Below are 22,587 nucleotides of genomic sequence, written 5' to 3'. Positions count from 1 at the left end.
GCAGGTGCATGACATCGGCCTTGAGGATCGATATGTAAAGCTTATTAAAGAGCAGTGATACTATCAAGAGCAGTGTGCAGGATTCTTCTTTTTTTGGTTTGAAATGACTCAGGGCTGTGTGTCCGTGGGCGTGTGTGGCAGACAGACTTACGGGGTAGAATCTAGGCTGATGGAGTTGGCCTGGGTTGAGGAGGCTGACTTGTGATTGGTAAAGGTTTGGCAGGGCGAGGCATGGTCGTGGTAGTTCACATGGTCCAGCAGGTGTCCCACGGAGGACGGCCGCAGGCGCTCTTGTGCAAACTCGGAGTTCCTGCTGAGACAAAAGGAGGAGGGAGATGTAAGGTACCCGAGTGTACCGTCACCCAAGGTTATTTAGAGTTACTTGACATCGCTCCTCCTCCTCAACTGTAGATTAGCCCAATTTCCTTCCCCCTCCGTCTCCCCGAAGTGTGCACTTGTTCAGTCCCGCTCATGGATTTGACACTAAGGAATGTACTGTTTGCTTACACTACAGGTTAGGGCTACTCACTGGTTGGGGGTGCCTGGTGGGGAGCGTGTGGGCAGGCTCTGGGTCTCCAGGCGGTCGTCAGACAGAGAGGCTCTGGAGTTCCGGCTGACTGACTCCCAGTCCATCCCTCCATCCATCAGCCGCCGCACCAAGGGCTTACTGGGAGACCTGATTGGTAGATGATATTGAGGTCATTGTCATTGTTAGATTGGATTGCAGCAAGTAAAACGTTCACCAGATTTCAATTTAGCAGGATGAAAACGGTTTACAACTCACTAGACTTTTGCTCATTATTCAGTGCAAGATTCCTCCATCCCTGTCTCTTCATGTTCTCACATTTCTGATTCTCTTAGTTATCAGTAAGCACCAGTGTCACTTCATTTGGGCTTCAAAAAGTGTCTTACCTGGCGAACACCCTGTCCTTGATGCCCTTCTCCTTGCCGTACTGGACAGATTGCACCTCTGTCCTACCACTGCATATAACACAGAAACATGTCACCAACCTCTGCCCCTCCCCCAACCTCTGCCCCTCACACTGTCATATCCTGGAGTAAGAGGGGACCAAACCAGTGTTGCACCTCTTACCATTTAGACATTTTCATGTGTGTCGTGAGCCAGCTGGAAGTATTAATATTGACACACCCCAGTGTGTGAAACCACAGTTCTTTTCACTCTGTCACACTATTAGTCACTCACACGGCGTGACAAGGCATTGGCAAAGCTGAGAGGACTGGTGCTTTGGGTCTCTACTGGAGTTGTAGGCGGCACAGTAAACATATTCCTGTGTTATGCAAACCAGCCCACACGATTTCAGTGATACGCGGCACAATGGGTCAAATGGCACCGTCGTGATTGGTACAAAAATGTAAATATGCTTCAGCAAAATGATGACGGTGTTATCCTGAGGGCAACACAAATTAGGAAGGACTGGATCTGAACGGAGTGAGTCAGGAGAAATTGAAAGGATTAGGTCATGTGTAGCCTACACTCCTAGAAGAAAAGTTGCTATTGAGAATCAAAAAGGGTTCTTCGGCTGTCCCCATAGGATAACCCTTTGAAGAACCCCTTTTGGTTCCAGGTAGAACCTATTGGGGTTTCATGTAGAACCCTTTCCCCAGAGGGTTCTACATGGAACCAAAACGCATTCTACCTGTAACCAAAAAGGGTTCTCCTATGGGGACAACCGCAGAACCCTTTTCTCTAAGAGTGTACTGTTTTCTCTGGTGAGGTTTAGACACCTTTAGACAGCAGCTATATACAGTTACACACACCATCATTGACAAGACTCATGTAAACATTGACAAACAAACATAATCTTAGCGGGAAAAGCTGGTTGAAACGGCATCATTAGCCAGTTCTGCCTGCTGGGATCCCAACTTGATCACTGACTCTCTTTCAAAACACATTTTAATATGCAACCTCAGCTCCAAGGACCAGATCTGCTAAAGGCTAACGTCAACAGAGACTATGCACTTCCAAATGGCACCATATTCCCTACATAGTACACTCCGTTTGACCAGGGCCTGGTCTAAAGTAGCGCACTATATAAGGAATAGGGTGCCATTTGGGATACTGTCAAACATTCCCCAGGCCCACTCACCAGTAGCGGTATTTGGAGCCCAGTTGGAAGACATGTGCAAAGAAGTTCTTCTGTGGTGGTAAGGGTCGGTCCAGTCTGAAGAAGGTGTGGTGCTCTACACAGTCCTTCCATAGGTTCTTACAGGCTCGGTAGTTCACCATGTTAAAGGCTAACAGCGCCTCACGGCTCTCATTCTGGAGAGAGGGAGAGAGGGGGGGGGACAAAGAGAGGGAAAGAGAGAGAGGGGGAGAGAGCGAGAGAGTGCGAGGTTAGTGGTGGGCTCAGCACACTTAGGCGTACAGTACAGCATGAAGCATGGTACATTAGGTGTGTGTGATTATCACACAAGATCAGCATGATCACTAGTCACTTTAATAATGCCACTAAGAATGTTTACATATCTTGCATTGCTCATCTCGTATGTATACACTGTATACTCTATCCTACACTATCTATTCTTTACTATCTATTGCATCTTAGCCGTTCTGTCACTGCTCATCCATATATTTTATACTTATATATTCTCATCCCATTCCGTTACTAGATTGTGAGTATTAGGTTTTGTTGTGGAATTTGTTAGATATTACCTGTTAGATACTGCTGCACTGTCGGATCGAGAAGCATTTCGCTACACTCGCAATAACATCTGCCAACCATGTGTATGTGACCAATAACATTTGATTGGATTATCACACTTGATCAACTGATGTCACACAGATCTCGCTAAAAGAACACGGATACAGAGGAAGAAATCACCCTTTGACTTGCATAGCTGGCCATGAGATGGCTTCTTCTAGGCCAGACACTATGGTGTGCTCTGTAGTACTTCTCTACTCGGATACATGAATTATAAGCGCATAACATCAATTCATCTAGATATCAAGTACTCTACAATTGCTTTTAAAGGTCTCCTTGGATTGCATTTCTCAACCAGGTGTTTTTGTGTGTCTTCCACTACTAGACACCCTAGTTGGGATCAAATCATTATAGTTTAGTTTCATATGACCAGCCTAGTACACACACAAAGTGCATTATGTATATTTTGTATTATGTATTATTCATAATGACGAGAGAGAATTTGAGCTCGCACAATAGTAGGGATGCAATCCCAGTTGAAACCAGGACATACTTACCAATTCTCTTCTGAGTTGAATAAAAAACTGTCGACATTTAAACGAGATCTTTACAATCTGTAGCCTGAAAGAAAGAAATAGAAGCTTTTGTCACCCACAGGATGGGATCTCTTCCTTTATTTCCTACACAACAGCGAACTTATCCAGCATTCTGAAGCCACTGGATAAGCTTAGAGAATACATACTCCCCATGTTATCATCCATAAGAATCCCCTCGGTTCTTTAATCAGAAACAAATCATGCTCAGTGTTCTATGGTTCCATTGTGCCTGCAGGCCTATTTCCCTGGTTCCTTAAAGCATGACTCAGAGAGAGAGAGAGAGTCTAAATGTAGACAGCACTGTGTCCCAACCTGACACAGTTACGCTATTACTCATTTCTACAGAAGTCTCTTTTCATGAAGATAAACTCTCACTGTGCTGTACCCATCAAAGGGAGTAGGGCAAGGTCAGACAGCGAGGAGAGGGCTCATGTTGTCACTTTACAGTAGAGCTAGAGTAAGTTATGGCTGAATCTGGGCCATGAAAAGAAGTAGAGCATCGTAAATGCCGCTTTCATGCTATGTTTGCTACTACTGTTTGCTACTTAAGCAATAAGGCCTGAAGAGGTGTGGTATATGGCCAATATACAATGTTCTTAGTCACGATGCAACGTGGAGTGCCTGAAAACAGCCCTTAGCCGTGGTATGTTGGCCATATACCATGAACCCACGAGGTGCCTTATTGCTATTATAAACTGGTTACCAAAGTAATTAGAACAGTAAAAATACATGTTTTGTCATACCCGTGGTATACGGTCTGATACACCGCAATGGTCAGCCAATCAGCATTCAGGGCTCGAACCATCCAGTTTATAAAACTTTTTAGGATCTGTGTGTCCCATCCAATGGCTCCCCTATATGGAGAATGTGGCTGAATGTGGAAATATACTCAATTGATTTGACTCACCATGGAAAGCAGTTGATTCGTACCCTGTTCTTATAGATGACAATCCCAGTTGACATCACTCCGATTAAAATCTCAGTGTTGCTTTGATCCTGTAACGGAGGAGGGGAAAAGGGCAGGGAGGATTGTAAGGTGTCCAGACTTCCTGTGGATGGGTTCTACTTAACAGAAACCCTATAGTTGGGCAATGGAGGAGGGTGCTAACCGCCACACTGTCTAATGAAACCACATTGAAGAAGGTTGATTGGGGAGCATAGTATGCCTGCATCACTCCATTTCACACCTGAACACTTACCCTTGCATAGTGCAATTCGACTCCATAGAGCTCTAGCGTCCGTGCTGTGTTTAGATAATTGAACTCTGACTGGGCAGGAGGCAGTCCCCTGAAAGGAAAAAGAGTGAGAGTGAGAGATAGGGAGAGAGAACGACTTTAGTTGGCTCCACAGGCCATTCAGGGTTAGGCCAAGCTACCATCTACGTGAGAGGCTAAACAATGACAGCCCTTGTTCTGACCTGGGCACAAAGTCTGAGCCGCCTCAACCTCAGCTGCAGTGAATGAGCAGAGTCCATCCCTGTTTAATCTACAAGTTATTTGATATTTTCTGTGCATTTCCCGTTTTACACCAATGTATCCACACACACACACACAATATCAATTGAGAGATTGCTTCTTACTTGTGTTGCTGATGCTGTTTGGCAATCTCTTTCTCAAAGTCATGTGGTGCGTTGGGGATGAAAGAGTATCCGGAGAGGTAGCCGGGCAAGTTCTCGTTCTGACTGTAGTCCCCTAGCTCAGCTGCAACACAACACAAAGCACACAGTGTGTGAGTGTGTAAGTGTGCGTGTGTGTGTGTGTGTGTGACACGAAGCACAATTGAAGCCTTTACTCCTCTCCTTCTCTCCCTCCTGCACAGCTCCCATTCATTCACACATTTTCTGGTCAAACTTCTCCTTTGTGTGCAAACGGAAAGAAGCAGGACTTTTGCAGCTTGAGAGGAGCCAAACACTTGACTTTTTTTTGTCAATGTTTAGAAAAGAAAGACAGAGAGACGAGTCGTCCTGCTGAGTGTCTCAGTGTTTCCATACTGTATAAACAGTCTGCCTTCTTCCCAAATGGCACCCTATTCCCTCTATAGTGCAATACTTTTGACCAGGGCTCATAGGGTTATGGTCAAAAATAGTGCACTATATATGGAACAGGGTGCCATTTGAAAATGGAGCAGACATGAGGAAGTTGGGGGTTAAGTGACTCTATTTCCGAAGCACTTTAAGAAAAGTATGTAGCACAATAATGTGAATCAGTTAATAAAGAGCCTTGCTTTTTCATTTGGGCAGAAACTACATCAGTATGTGAAAACAGTGGGGGAAATGAACAGTAATAGCCCAGTATACACTAACTATCCTGGTCAGAATTGTGACTGACAGACAGACTGGCTCTTGTGAAATGTCCTCCATTCTTTTGTTGTTATTACAGTAAGTGCGGTGGGACCACCATGGCCACTTTCCATTTCCTCTTGTGACCTCTATACATCCCACATAGCGTGATACGTTTACTACAACCCCACGAGAGAGTCAGCCAGCCAGCCAGCAAGCCAGTCAGTCAGTCAGTCAGTCAGTCAGTCAGCCAGCCAGTCAGCAAGCCAGTCAGTCAGTCAGTCAGTCAGTCAGTCAGCCAGCCAGCCTACTAAGCTAACAACCAATGAGTTCTTCTGCCCTGCTGCCAGCCTGGTTGTGGCGATTGTGCTGTTACTCCTCCCCTCTCAGCAGCGTATTGGGGTCAATGTGTAAACAAAGACCCGCAGCAGCCAGGCCACATGAAAGCAGCATCATTACAAGACAAGTACAGTATGAAGTAGTATTACGGTCTGGGGTTTCCAAGCTACTGTAATAGCCCCCCCACCCCCATACTCTCAATGCTTGAAATCCCATGGTGGATATTAGGTGGGAGATAAGGAAAATCATTAGTACAGTTAGTTACAAGGTGTCAGGCAGAATGCATGCGACCATAAGTCCGCCGTACAGGTGTAGTTGAATAGCTGAGAGGGATAATTGAGGTACTTACACTGAACGGCGTATGAAGCAAGAAGAGCGGCTGTGATGTACGGACACGGCAGCCTGCGAGCCGAGGAATCAGTTATAAACTCAAATTCACGACATGAGGATTATTCAAATGTTTGAATAAACCAACCAGATACAGAGCCGTGTGTTTTATCAAATCCACACTCACCTTCCACTAAGTATGTCCTGTTTAATCTGCAACACGTACTGGTACCTAAAGGACCCAAAACAGCAAGGTGAAAACAGAGCTTTTACGTCCGCTTTAATCCAACTGTATGGAGAGTAGCATCGACGGAAGCCTATTGTGTACTGCCTGTTTCTGTCACAATGCCACCCATTAAGCACTTACCTTGTATACTCCTCCTGAAGTTTATTGGGGTCGGTTACAAAGAATTTAACCCTAAAATTCAAACGGTGTGATGACCCCCCTGAAGGAAAACAAAACAGCCAGATTAATGGAACTAAAAACGAGCGATAAATAGAATATTGAAAATACTCGAGAATATTCCAAATGTATCAAACATACTTTTCAATTGCTTTCTAATCGGTTTGGTTGGATCCAGCCACCTCTGTAAAATATGGATAGAGACAACCGCAGACACGGTATGGGACAAGAGGGAAAATAGGCCATAAAAAAAAAGAAAAATGAAGATACATTTTTACTCAAAACATTAGAGCAAATTCAGAATAGAAATCAAACTGTCCTGCGAGATAGCATCATCAAAAATATACATACGTATCAAAGTCTGAATTTCAGCTGTCACAAATGAACATTTGCATTGTTATTTTGTGAACTTTCAATAAACACAATCTGTAGCCTCTAAACACTATTCGAGCCGCTGTTTCAACTCTATCGTTTGCCGATCATGACCCATAACCTTCTTAGTATCTCAAACTGTTTGCTGCAGAAGCGCCACAGTTTGCTGACGGGGCTGGAGAGAGCCCATTCATGAGATGCTGCTATGCTGCCAGTCAGAGTGTCTGAGGGGATCGGCCAGAGCAGGGATCGGCCAGAGCAGGGCTCTGAGTAGATCCGCTAATCCTGATCACATAATAATAAGTCATTTCGGAAGCCAGTTGATTTGGAGATCAGTGATTCTGCGCCGTCCGACTGCAATGTAGTCCGACTGCAATGTAGTCCGACTGCAATGTAGTCCGACTGCAATGTAGTCCGACTGCAATGTAGTGCGACGTCCACAATCTCAGGTGACCACACCTGATCTGTTGCGACAGCCTGTGGAAATAAACGAGACAATCGAGCAGCTCGCTAATTACCTAGCGTATGCGAGATTTGGTTCTGGGCTCTGAGAAGAGGCCTCACCTGACTGTCTGAGGAGTCGTCGGCCAGCTGTAGGCCGAAGTAGTCGCTCTCTGTCAGCTCCAGGTGCTTGAACACTACATCCAGCAGGACCTGTCCTTGATCGTGCTTCTGCAGGGAGAGAAACCAGACAAGACCTTCACAATCCTGTAGTACAGATATATGACCATCTCATAATACAGACAACTGAAGCAACGTAGGACTGAGAAGTGTGTTGGCCATAAAGTGATTGACACCTCCAATAAAGAGTAGCGCAAAAATACTTAATTGATAGACTTATCACACAACTATGTGTAATGCTTACCCTACTGGGTTTCTAACTGGAGGTTGGACAACTATGTGTAATGCTTACCCTACTGGGTTTCTAACTGGAGGTTGGACAACTATGTGTAATGCTTACCCTACTGGGTTTCTAACTGGAGGTTGGACAACTATGTGTAATGCTTACCCTACTGGGTTTCTAACTGGAGGTTGGACAACTATGTGTAATGCTTACCCTACTGGGTTTATAACTGAGGTCTCACAGAAGTGTCAGGGCAATGTGCAACCACAGGCATCCGGAACACAGAACCAGACCATGTATTATTTACAGAGAGCTAGGAGAAGGAAGGAATGCAAACTATACTACACACAGTGACTTTGTCTGATTTGTTTGGCCCATGTCACATAGGCTACTAGTAGTAGGAAGACCATTGGTCCGCACATGGAGCCTTGAGGAACACCATACTTCTCAATCTCAACTGAGGCTCCGCAATCACAGTCGACCTTGTAATGTCAACCAGGCAGGAAAGCAGAAAAAAAGCATGTTTCAATCACCTAACTACATACGCCAATCTCTCAGTAATGTAAAGAAACTGGACCAACCGGTTGACTGGCATGTTTCAGTGAAACAGTGGTTTCCACGGAGCTTCACTATGACCCCCATGCACTGAAACGGAAGTACTTCTCTGACTGTGTTTGACTGTGTCACTGGCATTAAGTGATCAATAATGTAGAGGAAATGAATAATAACTGAAACCTTCAGTATCTGCATAAATAAGTAAACACCACAAGGGCTGTGGCAGTCATGACATTTTGTCATCCGGTTATTGTCGTGCAATAGTAAGAAGGATGTAATTTAATTTAGCTGAATAAAATAGAAGGATATTTTTCTCATTAAGTGGATATGTTGAGGGTAAAAGTGATCATTTGAAACAGGTCCTATACACTAGATGTTCAGTTATTTGGCAACTTTAGTTGGGAATGATACATACATTAATGTCTCAGAAATTAAAATATATATGGGATGCATGATGAGACTATAGGCAATTGATGATCTGAGAGAGTCGCAGAAGAAAAGAAGCTTGCGGCGCTCTGTCCCTTGCCTCAGGCTGCACTGCACAGCTGTTCTCTCATCAACTGATCCTATTTTCACCCATCAGACAATTCTAAATTTAATCTTGTCTAATATGTAAAATTAGTTTCGATTTAGATTGGCTCATTATCAAATGGGCGGGAACAGGGGCACGTATCCACGTATCCACTCCAAAATGTCTTATTAACAAACTATAGTTTTGGCAAGTTGGTTAGGACATCGTAGGTTAGGACAAGTCATTTTTCCAAACATTGTTTACAGACAGATTATTTCACTTTTAATTCACTGTATCACGATGTCAGTGGGTCAGAAGTTTGCATACACTAAGTTGACTGTGCCTTCAAACAGCTTGGAAAATTCCAGAAAATGATGTTATGGCTTTAGAAGCTTCTAATAGGCTAATTGACATCATTTGTGTCAATAGGAGGTGTACCTGTGGATGTATTTCAAGGCCTATCTTCAAACTCAGGGCCTCTTTGCTTGACATCGTAGGAAAATCAAAAGAAATCAGCCAAGACCTCCGAAAGCAAAAATCGTAGAGCTCCACAAGTCTGGTTCATCCTTGGGAGCAATTTCTAAATGCCTGAAGGTACCACGTTCATCTGTACAAACAATAGTACGCAAGTATAAACACCTTGGGACCACACAGCCATCATACCGCTCAGGAAGGAGAAGCGTTCTGTCTCCTAGAGATGACGGTACTTTGGTGCGAAAAGTGAAAATCAATCACAGAACAACAGCAAAGGGCAAAAAGTATCAGGTACAAAAGTTTCTATATCCACAGTAAAACGAGTCCTATATCAACATAACCTAAAAGGCCGCTCAGCAAGGAAGAAGCCACTGCTCCAAAACCGCCATAAAATAGCCAGACTACGGTTTGTAACTGCACATGAGGGCAAAGATCGTACTTTTTGGGGAAATATCCTCTGGTCTGATGAAACAAAAATAGAAATGTTTGGCCATAATAACTATTGTTATGTTTGGAGGGAAAAGGGGGGCGGCTTGCAAGCCGAAGAACACCATCCCAACCGTGAAGCACGGGGGTGGCAGCATCATGTTGTGCGATGCTTTGCTGCAGGAGGGACTGGTGCACTTCACAAAATAGATGGCTTCATGAGGAAGGGAAATTATGTGGATATATTGAAGCAATCTCAAGACATCCGTCAGGAATTTAAAGCTTGGTCGCAAATGGGTCTTCCAAATGGACAATGACCCCAAGCATACTTCCAAAGTTGTGGCAAAATGTCATAAGGACAACAAAGTCCATCACAAAGCCCTGACTTCATCCCATAGAGAATTTGTGGGCAGAACAGAAAAAGTGTGTGAGATCAAGGATGCCTAGAAACCTGACTCAGTTTAACCAGCTCTGGCAGGACGAATGGGACAAAATTCACCCAACTTATTGTGGAAAGCTTGTGGAAGGCTACCCGAAATGTTTGACTCAAGTTAAACAATTTAAAGGCAATGCTACCAAATACTAATTGAGTGTATGTAAACTTCTGACCCACTGGGAATGTAATGAAAGAAATAAAAGCTGAAATAAATCATTCTCTCTACTATTATTCTGACCTTTCACATTCTTAAAATAAAGTGGTGATCCTAACTGACCTGAGATAGGAAATTCTTACTAGGATTAAATGTCAGGAATTGTGAAAAACTAAGTTTAAATGTAATTGCCTAAGGTGTATGTAAACTTCTGACTTCAACTGTATGAGCAGCTGAGAAATAAATATAGCACTTAATTCAGTCCACACATCGACCTCTGTCTAAGGAACATGCTCTCGCTGTGAGACAGGTGATATTCCGCCCAAACTCTGTATGCCACGGGCTCTCCAACCCGGTTCCTGCCCAGGAGTTAATTTGGGAAACCAAGTGAAATCTGTTCAGGAACATCAATATGAAACATATTTCATTAAACTGTTGACAGCCCCTCTGCGCGCTGAAGAAAGCAATAAAGGAGAGAGAGGAGATGGAAACGCACGGTGGTGAGATATTCTGTAGCTAAAGGAATGAAGGAGAGAGAGGAGATGGAAACGCACGGTGGTGAGATATTCTGTAGCTAAAGGAATGAAGGAGAGAGAGGAGATGGAAACGCACGGTGGTGAGATATTCTGTAGCTAAAGGAATGAAGGAGAGAGAGGAGATGGAAACGCACGGTGGTGAGATATTCTGTAGCTAAAGGATTGAAGGAGAGAGAGGAGGAGATGGAAACGCACGGTGGTGAGATATTCTGTAGCTAAAGGAATGAAGGAGAGAGAGGAGATGGAAACGCACGGTGGTGAGATATTCTGTAGCTAAAGGATTGAAGGAGAGAGAGGAGATGGAAACGCACAGTGGTGAGATATTCTGTAGCTAAAGGATTATAATAATAATATAATAATATATGCCATTTAGCTTTTATAAAGGATTGAACTGAGAGAGAGAGGAGGAGATGGAAACGCACGGTGGTGAGATATTCTGTAGCTAAAGGAATGAAGGAGAGAGAGGAGGAGATGGAAACGCACGGTGGTGAGATATTCTGTAGCTAAAGGATTGAAGGAGAGAGAGGAGGAGATGGAAACGCACGGTGGTGAGATATTCTGTAGCTAAAGGATTGAAGGAGAGAGAGGAGATGGAAACGCACGGTGGTGAGATATTCTGTAGCTAAAGGATTGAAGGAGAGAGAGGAGGAGATGGAAACGCACGGTGGTGAGATATTCTGTAGCTAAAGGATTGAAGGAGAGAGAGGAGGAGATGGAAACGCACGGTGGTGAGATATTCTGTAGCTAAAGGATTGAAGGAGAGAGAGGAGATGGAAACGCACGGTGGTGAGATATTCTGTAGCTAAAGGATTGAAGGAGAGAGAGGAGATGGAAACGCACGGTGGTGAGATATTCTGTAGCTAAAGGATTGAAGGAGAGAGAGGAGATGGAAACGCACGGTGATGAGATATTCTGTAGCTAAAAGGTCATGTCACACAATTAACAATAATACATTTAAAAGAAAATAAAACTATTACTAGGGCATTCAAAATAAAAATGCACTATAATTGTAGGCTAACTGTTAGCTACCCTGCACAACCAACAACATCGCCTAGGGCTATAAGTTCCCTCCCAGACTTGTGGATAGAAATGTTGGAGCGTAGCATAAGGTAACCAGTCTACCCAGTGTGGATGATGATCCACTCAAAGCCGATTATTCGAATGTGTTTAATTTTGGAGTATAGGCTAGGCCTATTATGGACCAAAGACATCTTAAATCTGTTTAGTTTTTTTTGCCATGCGTAATATGCGGTAGGCTAAATTGTATAACGGCACAAATATCATTTTGATTCATAAGCTCTTAATATGCGTATGGGTGTTCTGAATGAATCATCAACCTTAGAAAGCGCTGTCCATTACTTTGTGTTCGGCTTGGAAACAACATCCGCAACGACCATGTTTCACACTCAGTTTCAACCTGCTGTTGAACTCCTTTCTTCAAATTGATCATCACAGTGAGGCGGGTTTAAAATCACATACTGTTTTAATGATAAGTGTTTGATGTGATTTTCGACTGCATTTGCATTGATGTCAGAGTGGTTAGAGGTACAATAGAGCCCTGAGTTCCAGGCCATTAGGACCTGATGGAGGGACAACAGAGCCCTGGGTACCAGGCCATTAGGACCTGATGGAGGGACAACAGAGCCCTGGGTACCAGGCCATTAGGACTTGATGGAGGGACAAGAGCCCTGAGTACCAGGCCATTAGGACTTGATGGAGGGACAATAGAGCCCTGAGTACCAGGCCATTAGGACTTGATGGAGGGACAAGAGCCCTGAGTACCAGGCCATTAGGACTTGATGGAGGGACAAGAGCCCTGAGTACCAGGCCATTAGGACTTGATGGAGGGACAATAGAGCCCTGAGTACCAGGCCATTAGGACATGATGGAGGGACAATAGAGCCCTGAGTACCAGACCATTCGTACCTGATGGTGGGACAACAGAGCCCTGAGTACCAGACCATTAGCACCCCGACCGTTAGCGAGTTGGGTACTACCACAACATGTCCAGAGTGCATAAGAGGAGATTACGAGTCACGTGGAATTTTGCTACGCTCATCATGACCATAGAGGTCAGCAGCTATCAGGTCATACTCTCTCCAACCACTAGGCTAATGCACAGCAGCCACGTTGGGGAACCAAACTACCAGCCAACGAGGGGCTTTACTAAAACACTGAAGCTCTCCAGCTCCAGTAGTTAAAACAGATGCCTTTTAGAAGCCTTCTTGTAGATTCCCTGTGCAGTGCAAGTATTGGAGGTGGTGCATGCATGGCAGTAGAATGCCAGTGGGCATGATAAAGGAGCTGTCAGTTGTCATTCAGTACTGACTTCACCTGTATATACATGATGCGTGTCTGTGCACACTGGATGGTTCCCAGTGTGCACAAAGAACTGACATCACCGCCAACAAACCATATGAAACACATATGCACACAAACATGAGGGCCTGTATTCACTGGCAGTGAAGCGTTGACCTGGTTTAGCCCCGCATGGTACTAGTAAAGACAAAAGGACTCCATAATGGCAGCTCTGTAGTCCCTGAAATGGACTCATCTTAATTCATGACCAGGGGATTAGTGGGTTGCAGCAGAGTAGATTTGACCCAGGACAGAACAAAAAGTATCGGGGCAACAGAGATGGTCGTGGGTTAGACTGAGGTGCTGTTGGGTGTGTGTTATAATTAGGGGGAATGCACTAACATCATGCCTCTCTGCCCCCGTTCCCCACAGTACACCACACGGGACAGATATCCCTTATGCTTGGCTCGGAAAAGCCATTGTGAGGTTTGCAGTTCAGTCCATTGGCTAGTGACCCCTGGAGTCTCCTTTAAAACCAGAATGCCAGACATTCTGCTGTCTCTGCTATGCTGCTATTAATGACAGATATCTAAAATTACCTAGGCTCCACCTGTTGGATAAAATACGGAACGGTTCTAATTTTCACTGAAAGAATAAACTTGTTTTCGAGATGATAGTTTCCGGACTCGACCATATCAATGACCTAAGGCGCGTATTTCTGTGTGTTATCATGTTATAACTAAGTCAATGATTGATAGAGCAGTCTGACTGAACGATGGTAGGCACCAGCAGGCTCGTAAGCATTCATTCAAACAGCACTTTCGTGCGTTTGCCAGCAGCTGTTTATGACTTCAAGCCTATCAACTCCCGAGATTAGGTGAATGCACCAATTTGTAAGTCGCTCTGGATAAGAGCGTCTGCTAAATGACTTAAATGTAAATGATTAGGCTGGTGTAACCGATGTGAAATGGCTAGCTAGTTAGCGGGGTGTGCGCTAATAGCGTTACAAATGTCACTCGCTCTGAGACTTGGAGTGGTTGTTCCCCTTGCTCTGCATGGGTAACGCTAATTCGAGCCCAGGTAGGAGCGAGGAGAGGGATGGAATCTATACTGTTACATTGGCAATAATAAAGTGCAAGTCAAAGGTTAATGAAATACAAATGGTATAGAGAGAAATAGTCCTATAATTCCTATAATAACTACAACCTAAAACCTCTTACCTTGGAATATTGAAGTCTCATGTTAAAAGGAACCACCAGCTTTCATATGTTCTCATGTTCTGAGCTAGGAACTGAAACGTTAGCTTTCTTACATAGTACATATTGCACTTTTACATTCGTCTCCAACACTTTGTTTTTGTATTATTTAAACCAAATTGAACATGTTTCATTATTTATTTGAGGCTAAATTGATTTTGTTGATGTATTATATTAAGTTAAAATAAGTGTTCATTCAGTATTGTTGTAATTGTCATTATTACAAATAAATTTTTTAAATCGGACGATTAATCGGTATCAGCTTTTTTTTGGGGTCCTCCAATAATCGGTATCGGCGTTGAAAAATCATAGTCGGTCGACCTCTAGCCTGCAGCATTGAAGATCCCAAAGAATACAGTGACCTCCATCATTCTTAAATGGAAGAAGTTTGGAACCACCAAGGTACAGAGAGATCCTTGATGAAAACCTGCTCCAGAGTGCTCAGTTTCTCAGACTGAGGCGAAGGTTCACCTTCCAACTGGACAACAACCCTAAGTACACAGCCAAGACAACGAAGGAGTGGCTTTGTGACAAGTCTCTGAATGTTCTTGAGTGGCCCAGCCAGAACTCTGACTTGAACCCGATCAAACATCTCTGGAGACCTTAAAATAGCTGTGCAGCAATGCTCCCCATCCAACCTGACAGAGCTTGATAAGTTCTGCAAAGAAGAATGGGAGAAACCCAAATACAGGTGTGCCAAGCTTCGATATGTGCCAAACTCATACCGAAGAATTGAGGCTGTAATCGCTGCTAAATGTGCTTCAACAAAATACTGAATAAAGGGTCTGAATACTTATGTAAATGTGATATTTCATTATTTGTAATTTTTTTATATGCAAAAAAATACAAAAAACGTGTTTACTTTGTCATTATTGGGTATTGTGTATAGATTGATGATGAAAAAATAAAATTTAATCAATTTTAGAATAGGTCTGTAATTTAACAAAATCTGGAAAAAGTCTAGGGGTATGAATTAGGGATGCAGATATATCGGTGAACATATCTTGATTTCTAGTTTAACGCGGAAGTGCAAAACCGATGTCAAAGCTGACGTGCATACCTATCTAACGTAGGTACATGACGTAATGACTGCTGTGTGGATTGAGCAGTCAACAAGTTGAGCAGTCATTTGAAAGAGTAACACGATTTCAGAGAGACAACTCAAAGGCGAAATCGATTAAAGCCAAGATAATGGCATTCATTGCCCTTGACATTCAACCGTTCTCTGCCGTGGGTGATGTTGGCATTCGCCGACTGGTCGAGCACCGGTACACACTACCAAGTGAGATATTTTTCAGAAGTTGCCCTACCAGAGTTACACAGTAATAGCCTCACTGCTATTAGCTTCACGACATACATACTATGGAACGCCGTTTGGGTCTTTGCGTGTCAAAAAATATTCAGCAGCACTGTCAAAATTGTACAAAAACGTCTGCAAACAAGCAAACACCGGCCACGAACGATGTGTTTACAATACCGCGTTGGTAATAAAGCATAATTTGTTGTACCGCAACTTCTGGGGTAGCTGCTAGCACCAATACAACCTGCCTGAAAACAATGAATTTTATAAATTATGGTTATTTTAGATGATGACACCTAGCTATATAGTTAACGAGCTAACTATAGCTACTGAAACAGATGTCGTTTTGCTATGTTTTTGGGGAAGAACATTGTTCGCATCCATGAGCTTATTATTATTATTATTATTACTATCTAGCTTTTTTTTAATGACCAGCACTGTAGGTGTGCGAGACAACTTTACCAGCATCATAGCATACGTATATATGAATCGTTGTGACATATGAAATACGAGTGATAGTGTAATCAATGTGTAATAACTACGTCAAAAATGTATGAACGCGTTAAATTATTAGGTGACGTGCAGTCATATTCAGGTCCTGATTGGTCAATAAGCTTATTTGACACGTCTAGTAGTGTTAAATATGATATTTTTTGACACGCAAAGACCCAAACGGCGTTCCATAGAAATCCTGGTTGAGAATGAAACAACTTAACAAATGAACAACAAAACAGCATAGCAAGTATTTGAAAGAAATATGTTTTGATAATGTTTTACTGGTAATGGGGACATACTTAAATGGCAATAAAATAACTTGTTGATCAGTGTGGTGTGTGTGTGTGTAACCTTTATTTAACTAGGCAAGTCAATTAAGAACAAATTCTTATTTACAATGACGGCCTACTCCGGCCAAACACGGACGATGCTGGGCCAATTGTGCACCGCCCTGTGGGACTCCCAATCACAGCCGGATGTGATACAGCCTGGATTCGAACAAGAACTGTAGCGACGCCTCTTGCACTGAGATGCAGTGCCTTAGACCGCTGAGTCCATGTGTGTGTGTTAACTATTTAACTGTACTAGAATGCTTAAAAGGGAACTAAAAATTTAAATATCTGTATTGTTTTTTGGGCAAGGAAAATATTGGATATCGCTATTGGCCAAAAATGTCATATCGGTGCATCACTAGTCTGAATACTTTCCGAATGCACTGTATGTGAAAAACATCTTGTAGAAAAATATTTAAGTTAAAAAGTTCTACCCGATGACATTTTTAAACACTAGGATTTGTGGGGAGCAAGAAAATACCTTCCCTCTGGCTAGAAATTCACTCCAGGTTTCGAAAATCACAATTTTTCTTAGTTTTAATCCTACCCTGTGATGTCAGAGAAGCATTTTTTTAAAAGACATTCCTTATCTTTTTAACTACAGATCATAGAATCATGCCGTTTTCACATATGCAGACACTGGTATGGTTCTGGAGGTAATGAATATGAATGAAATGAAAAGTGGCAGAATTGCCCTTTAAACAAAGTCTAATTTATCTTTATAGGCCTACTTGGTTATTGCGTAGCCTATTGATAGACAATTGGTCTAGAGAAGAGAGAGAAGGCCCTAACCCAGTCATTTTCTATGGTGAGATGTATGGCTGTACAGTCAGTGTAGATGCCAGGAGTAGTATAGTACAGTACTTACATTAACTTTGAAGGCTTGAACTGTGTTATCCAGCAGAAGAACATTACAGACCACCTCTGTGTGCTGCCTGTCTTGTGCCAGCTCTGATGCTCGGACATTGTCGTTACTGCCAGCTGGCAACCGGGAGCGTGAGGTCATTACTGTCCACACTGGGTCTGCAACACAGAGAAACAAAACAGCAGGGTTAGGGACCTTATATTATACTGCATTGAAATACATTACATTGGTCCAGAGTGGCGCAGCGGTCTAAGGCACAGCATCTCAGTGCTAGAGGCGTCACTACAGACCCTGGTTCGATACCGGGCTATATCACAACCGGCCGTGATCGGGAGTCCCACAGGGCGGCGCAAAATTGGCCTTGCGTCATCCGGTTTAGGGGAGGGTTTGGCTGGGCTAGGAATTTGTTCTTAACTGACTTGCCTAGTTAAATTTAAAAAATGCAATGGAGAATGGTTCGCCTCCTCTTCAACACCAGTATACCTATTTTTCAAGATGTTGTTCATTTTTCTTTTTAAACAGTCGGCAACGAGCATAATTGAGTCAAGTAAAAAGAATAAAGACAACGCACTCCTCCTTAAATCTGTGACTGACGCTGATGATGTCATACTTCATTCTAGCAATATCTAGAAAGAGATCCCCGTCAGATGCAAGGCCCTTGATCCTTTATGGTCCATGCTCTTACAGTCAGGCTGCAGTACAATGAAAGGATTGAGTGAGGCATGACCCAGTTCACTACTGCTGGGAGGAAGAGAGCTACACACACTAAAGAGGACTTCCCCAGGAGGGTTAGCAGTCTTCACGTCCCCACCAGAGTCCCCACAGACACACACATACACACACACACCACACACACTCTCTCTGATGGATGCTGTTAGGCCTAATTCTGAGTTATAAAGTTGTAATAACAGGGGCAAGGGTGATAAATACTTATTAAAATCATATTTCACAATCATATCACATTTTAGGGAGAAAAGTGACTGCAGAAATATAGAAATTGTTTTAAAACAACTAAGCTAGGCTATATCACCTTTGACCTTTTTCCTGCATGACATCATCCATTGACTGCACTCAGAAAGGTCCCGAAATAAACAATGGCCACACCAGCAGCAGAGCTTTTGTCAGTGACAATGGTGTTCCTGTGAATGTCACAGTGCAACACACAAAGACACGCTGAGTCGCTGTACGGTGTTGTCACACTGGACCCGTCTCCAGAACTCCCACATGGGCCAATACCCTGTCACGGTTCCCAACTTCTCACAGTTAGAGGTTAAATCAGGGGGATCAGACGCTTCAAAACCTACTGGCTATTATTCTATCATGTTTATCCTTCCCATTATTTAAACGTGTTTTTAACAGTTCACATGCACTTTATCTATGTTTTCCATGTTCTGAATTCTTAAATGAAATGGTCAAACTAGGCCTAAACAATATCTAGGGAGTGGAGCTGTCCTGGCCTGAATCATACCTTATTATCTACTCAAGTCTATTCAGGACATGACCGTTTTTGTTTACGCCTACCAATAGAAAAAAGCCAAATATCCCAATGAGTCTCAGGTTTAGACTAAGGTTATTTACAACGTAGGCCCTCCTTTGAACAAAGTTGCAGTCCAAAAACATCACCTCCAGTGTGCAGATGTCAACACATGGAACAGTCACAGTAGAATCCTAATAAACATACTGATCCATATATACCTACTTTGACCTTTACTGTCTATCACTGTGTTTGTTTACTGCACTTTCTGTCACCATAGCATCCAGGACAACCAGACAAAGTTGGCAGTGAATGGCCATGGCAGCTAGCCTTGAGTGTGGGGTGGGTCCCATCCAACAACCATGAACTTGAGGGATGGGAACAGATAGACTGTGTGTCAGTGTCAGTGTAACCCGCTTCCAACCTGGCTCGCCTGACAACACCACCCCCCTCCATAACAGAGTTCAAATCATAGGCTGAGTCTCTGGGGCTGAGTGACCTTTCAGTAATAGAGCCACAGCTCTGGATTGCTGGAGCTGCGTGGAGAGACCAGACAGACACCATGCCAAATGCAGAGGAGCTACCTTGAATCCCAATGCAACTCCTGGGCCCTAGACCGAAGTTAGTAACCTAACCCCTGAATAAAGTAGGTTACACATTGCTTTACAGATCAATCAGGTGATATAATGGCCTACCGTTGTCTTAGTATTTTCACACCAAGTACAACAGGACAGCATTACCTATCTGACACGGTATAACTATGGGTTATAAAGCAGAAAAATATTGTGTACTTAGGCTACATTCCTTCTTCAAAGCATCTGTGTACAATAAACTGTTATGACAGCTAAGGGACATAATCGTTTTATTAAACCTTGGCTCCTGAAACACTCCCACCCACTCCAGCACTGGATTAGCATGCTGTGTGTACAGTTCAGACACATCTCTCCCCCCAAGAGAATACAGTACAAACAACAAGGGTCATGTTCATTAGGCATGAAACAGGAAAAAAATGGACTAAAACAAGGAGGGACTGCTTGGACTTGTCCAATAACAAACACTCATTTTCGTTTCAACACGTTTTGCTATAGTGTGGTCTACTGAACACAACCCAGGTAGGTTGTGTTCCACACACAAAGGGAGTTCCCCTTCCTCTCAGATCTTCCACTCTGCAGACCTCAGTCACCACATCTGAGTCCCAAATGGCATATATTCACCATAGGGCTCTGGTCAAAAGTAGTGCACTATGTTGGGAATAGGATGCCATTTGGAGGGCTACCATCAATAGATCAACTGTGGAGCGCCACACATGCATCACAGATCACACACTCGTGCGTGACACTAGAGAGCGTATTGCCCTCTTTTTTTCTCTCTTTCCACTATTCTCAGTTTTTTTCCGTGCGTGGTCTAGCAAGCCTTCTTAACATTATGAGGCTAAAGCCAACAGTAGCTAACAAGCCATTTAACCCTGGGCACAAATCTAAACAACATTGTTCACGACAGAAGAGATTCACTCTGAAAAGGATTCTGGGTCGCAAATTAAATCAGCTGCACTCCTTTGCAACATTATGTCCACACAGAATTGAGCATAATGATGAATAGCCTAACAAACACAATTACGTTGTCGATGGCTGTGAGCTCGAGGTTAGAGAGCGTTGCCATTGATAGAACCCCCTTTGAGGCCATTCTCATTCTCCCTGATTCCTTCCTTCCTCCTCTCCCATTCTTAAAGCTCCATTGGCATTTGTTGCTACACATCTCATTCATTCAGATATTTAGCCCCAGCAGCAGTGTAGCTACTAACTCACCACCCCGAACTGTGGACGTAGGGACACTACAGTGTAGACCCCCTAGTGATTCATCCTGTTTTAGAGCTTCATGAGCACATATGCGTTTGTCATTTACCACACACTCCGTTGCTCGGTTTCATCTGTTTCAGCACACTCCCCCTTCTCCCCAATCAAATCCCATGTACTCCATCACTCTCATTCACTGCACTGTCAAAAAAAGCCTTGCACTTGACAATAACTGACCCAGTCTCTAAAAATGTGAGGCTGCTTTGGACAGATGGAGAGAGATGGAGAGATGGAGCCGTATGGGTAGGATATACAATCCTCTTCTTTCCACTCTTTCTCGTCGTTCTCCACTATAGCCCTGCAGCTCTTTATCAGAGAGAGAGAGAGAGAGACAGTTGAGATTGTGTGATAGCAAATGGCTGCTCCTCTATATTCCACTATGGTCAGCAAGGAGGCAGGGGAGGGAATATTATGATGACATCAGTGGGGATTCTATAGATTCCAGGGACGATGCTGTTTCTGTGACGCTCTATTCGCTCAGCCTTTCTTTGTAGCAGCAGGTCGATTAGAAGCCTAGTGTTTCTATCAAGTCAGTCGGTGCACTAAACTAGAGCGTCCATGTTTCTTGTGATAGGAACCGAGCACGGGGTCTTGCATCCAGCAGCATGAATACGACATGAATATGTATCATAACAGCATTATTACAGACAAACAAGACTTGTATGTAATTCTGAGTGGAGTTCATTATGTCAACCAGCTAAACCAGTATGTAGCCTACCTGTAATCAGAATCAGTGGGGTCTCTCTGTGTCTTGATTCAAGAAAGAGGTTTATCCATCTATTGACCCAGACATATATTTAGCCTCTACCTTCTCCCCTGGCCTGCACTCCCTCCCAGAACCAGACATAGGTTAGAAGTGCACACTCTATTCTGTTCGGTTCCATTCGAGTTAACTGTAGCCTATAAGGCTGTCAACTGGCATATGACAGGGACAGAAAAATAACAACACATTGACGTTAACTTGCTAGAAAGCTAGCCACCAGGCCATCACATACTTGTCACTGTCACTAAGACTAGCATCAGCTAACGCAGAGGTGTAGCTATACTGTCTCTGGATAGATGGGCAGCTAGTTAGCTAACTTGCTACATCAGCTGTGCTATGCAAGCTAGCAAGCTAACCATGGCATGACGTTATTATTATGCAGGCTGCTTAATGTTACCTTCATAAACTGCGCCGGTAGAGTCCAGGTTTTGAGGGATAAAATCAAGAAGTGGGCGAGGTGGTGCAATTCAACCGCTGCAGGTCCACAGAAACCTCCTCATCGTTCGCAGCAGCATGCACTCGCTACGGCCGCACGGGTTCGTTTCTTTTCAGCACCACAGCGATGATGGACCCAGGCAAACGTCAATACAGGACGCAACCATTGTAATGCGGGCAAGGCAAGCACTGGCAGGTAGGTATGATCACACACAAAAAAACAGAACTTCCTTTCCGCGGTCCCCAAACTGTAGTTCAATTCAAAGACAACCCCGTTTGAAGACGTTTATCATTTATATCGCTGAAGCATAAACCACGGGGCATCAACGAAACATGGCGTGAACTCCACAACACATTTTTTGAACGGGGGTTGATGTCTGTCAAACTAGTAGGCGTGGCATTTGAGGCGCAGGTTTCACGACACGCACGCGCGCAGCCTACATTGTGAGAAATGGGGGAAATATGAATACTATTATTATTATTATTAGATTGTAGGTAACTTCAAATATTTTTCCATTAATGTAGTTTGTGTGTGATATATTAAAAGCTTAGTAAACATAGTTACTTTTGCAAATAAATATCCTATACTCCCATCTTGTGGC

The 22,587-nt window shown here is 43.5% G+C and overlaps 1 protein-coding gene across 2 annotated transcripts in view; it reads right to left on the bottom strand.

The window, feature by feature from the left end:
- The window catches only part of LOC124007670 (tyrosine-protein phosphatase non-receptor type 4-like), a 33,449-nt gene extending 11,111 nt beyond the window's left edge, over window positions 1–22,338 (bottom strand). The window contains exons 1-15 of one of the 2 annotated variants that reach the window (XM_046318348.1): window positions 21,948–22,338; window positions 17,464–17,618; window positions 7,543–7,650; window positions 6,748–6,790; window positions 6,571–6,649; window positions 6,391–6,435; window positions 6,226–6,278; window positions 4,839–4,959; window positions 4,459–4,546; window positions 4,167–4,255; window positions 3,221–3,284; window positions 2,109–2,281; window positions 913–981; window positions 530–676; window positions 152–313 (exon numbers count right to left, since the gene is read on the bottom strand). In XM_046318348.1, coding sequence (XP_046174304.1) covers window positions 152–313; window positions 530–676; window positions 913–981; window positions 2,109–2,281; window positions 3,221–3,284; window positions 4,167–4,255; window positions 4,459–4,546; window positions 4,839–4,959; window positions 6,226–6,278; window positions 6,391–6,435; window positions 6,571–6,649; window positions 6,748–6,790; window positions 7,543–7,650; window positions 17,464–17,601 — 1,379 coding nt within the window. In that variant the 5' untranslated portion in view covers window positions 17,602–17,618; window positions 21,948–22,338. The remainder of the gene's footprint in view (window positions 1–151; window positions 314–529; window positions 677–912; window positions 982–2,108; window positions 2,282–3,220; window positions 3,285–4,166; window positions 4,256–4,458; window positions 4,547–4,838; window positions 4,960–6,225; window positions 6,279–6,390; window positions 6,436–6,570; window positions 6,650–6,747; window positions 6,791–7,542; window positions 7,651–17,463; window positions 17,619–21,947) is intronic. The other variant, XM_046318349.1, reaches the window with a different exon arrangement.
- Between the last annotated feature and the right edge of the window lie 249 nt (window positions 22,339–22,587).

This window comes from Oncorhynchus gorbuscha, linkage group LG21 (genome assembly GCF_021184085.1).
Source record: "Oncorhynchus gorbuscha isolate QuinsamMale2020 ecotype Even-year linkage group LG21, OgorEven_v1.0, whole genome shotgun sequence".
NCBI classification, from domain to species: domain Eukaryota; kingdom Metazoa; phylum Chordata; class Actinopteri; order Salmoniformes; family Salmonidae; genus Oncorhynchus; species Oncorhynchus gorbuscha.
This window is presented reverse-complemented; position numbering and strand designations above follow the sequence as displayed.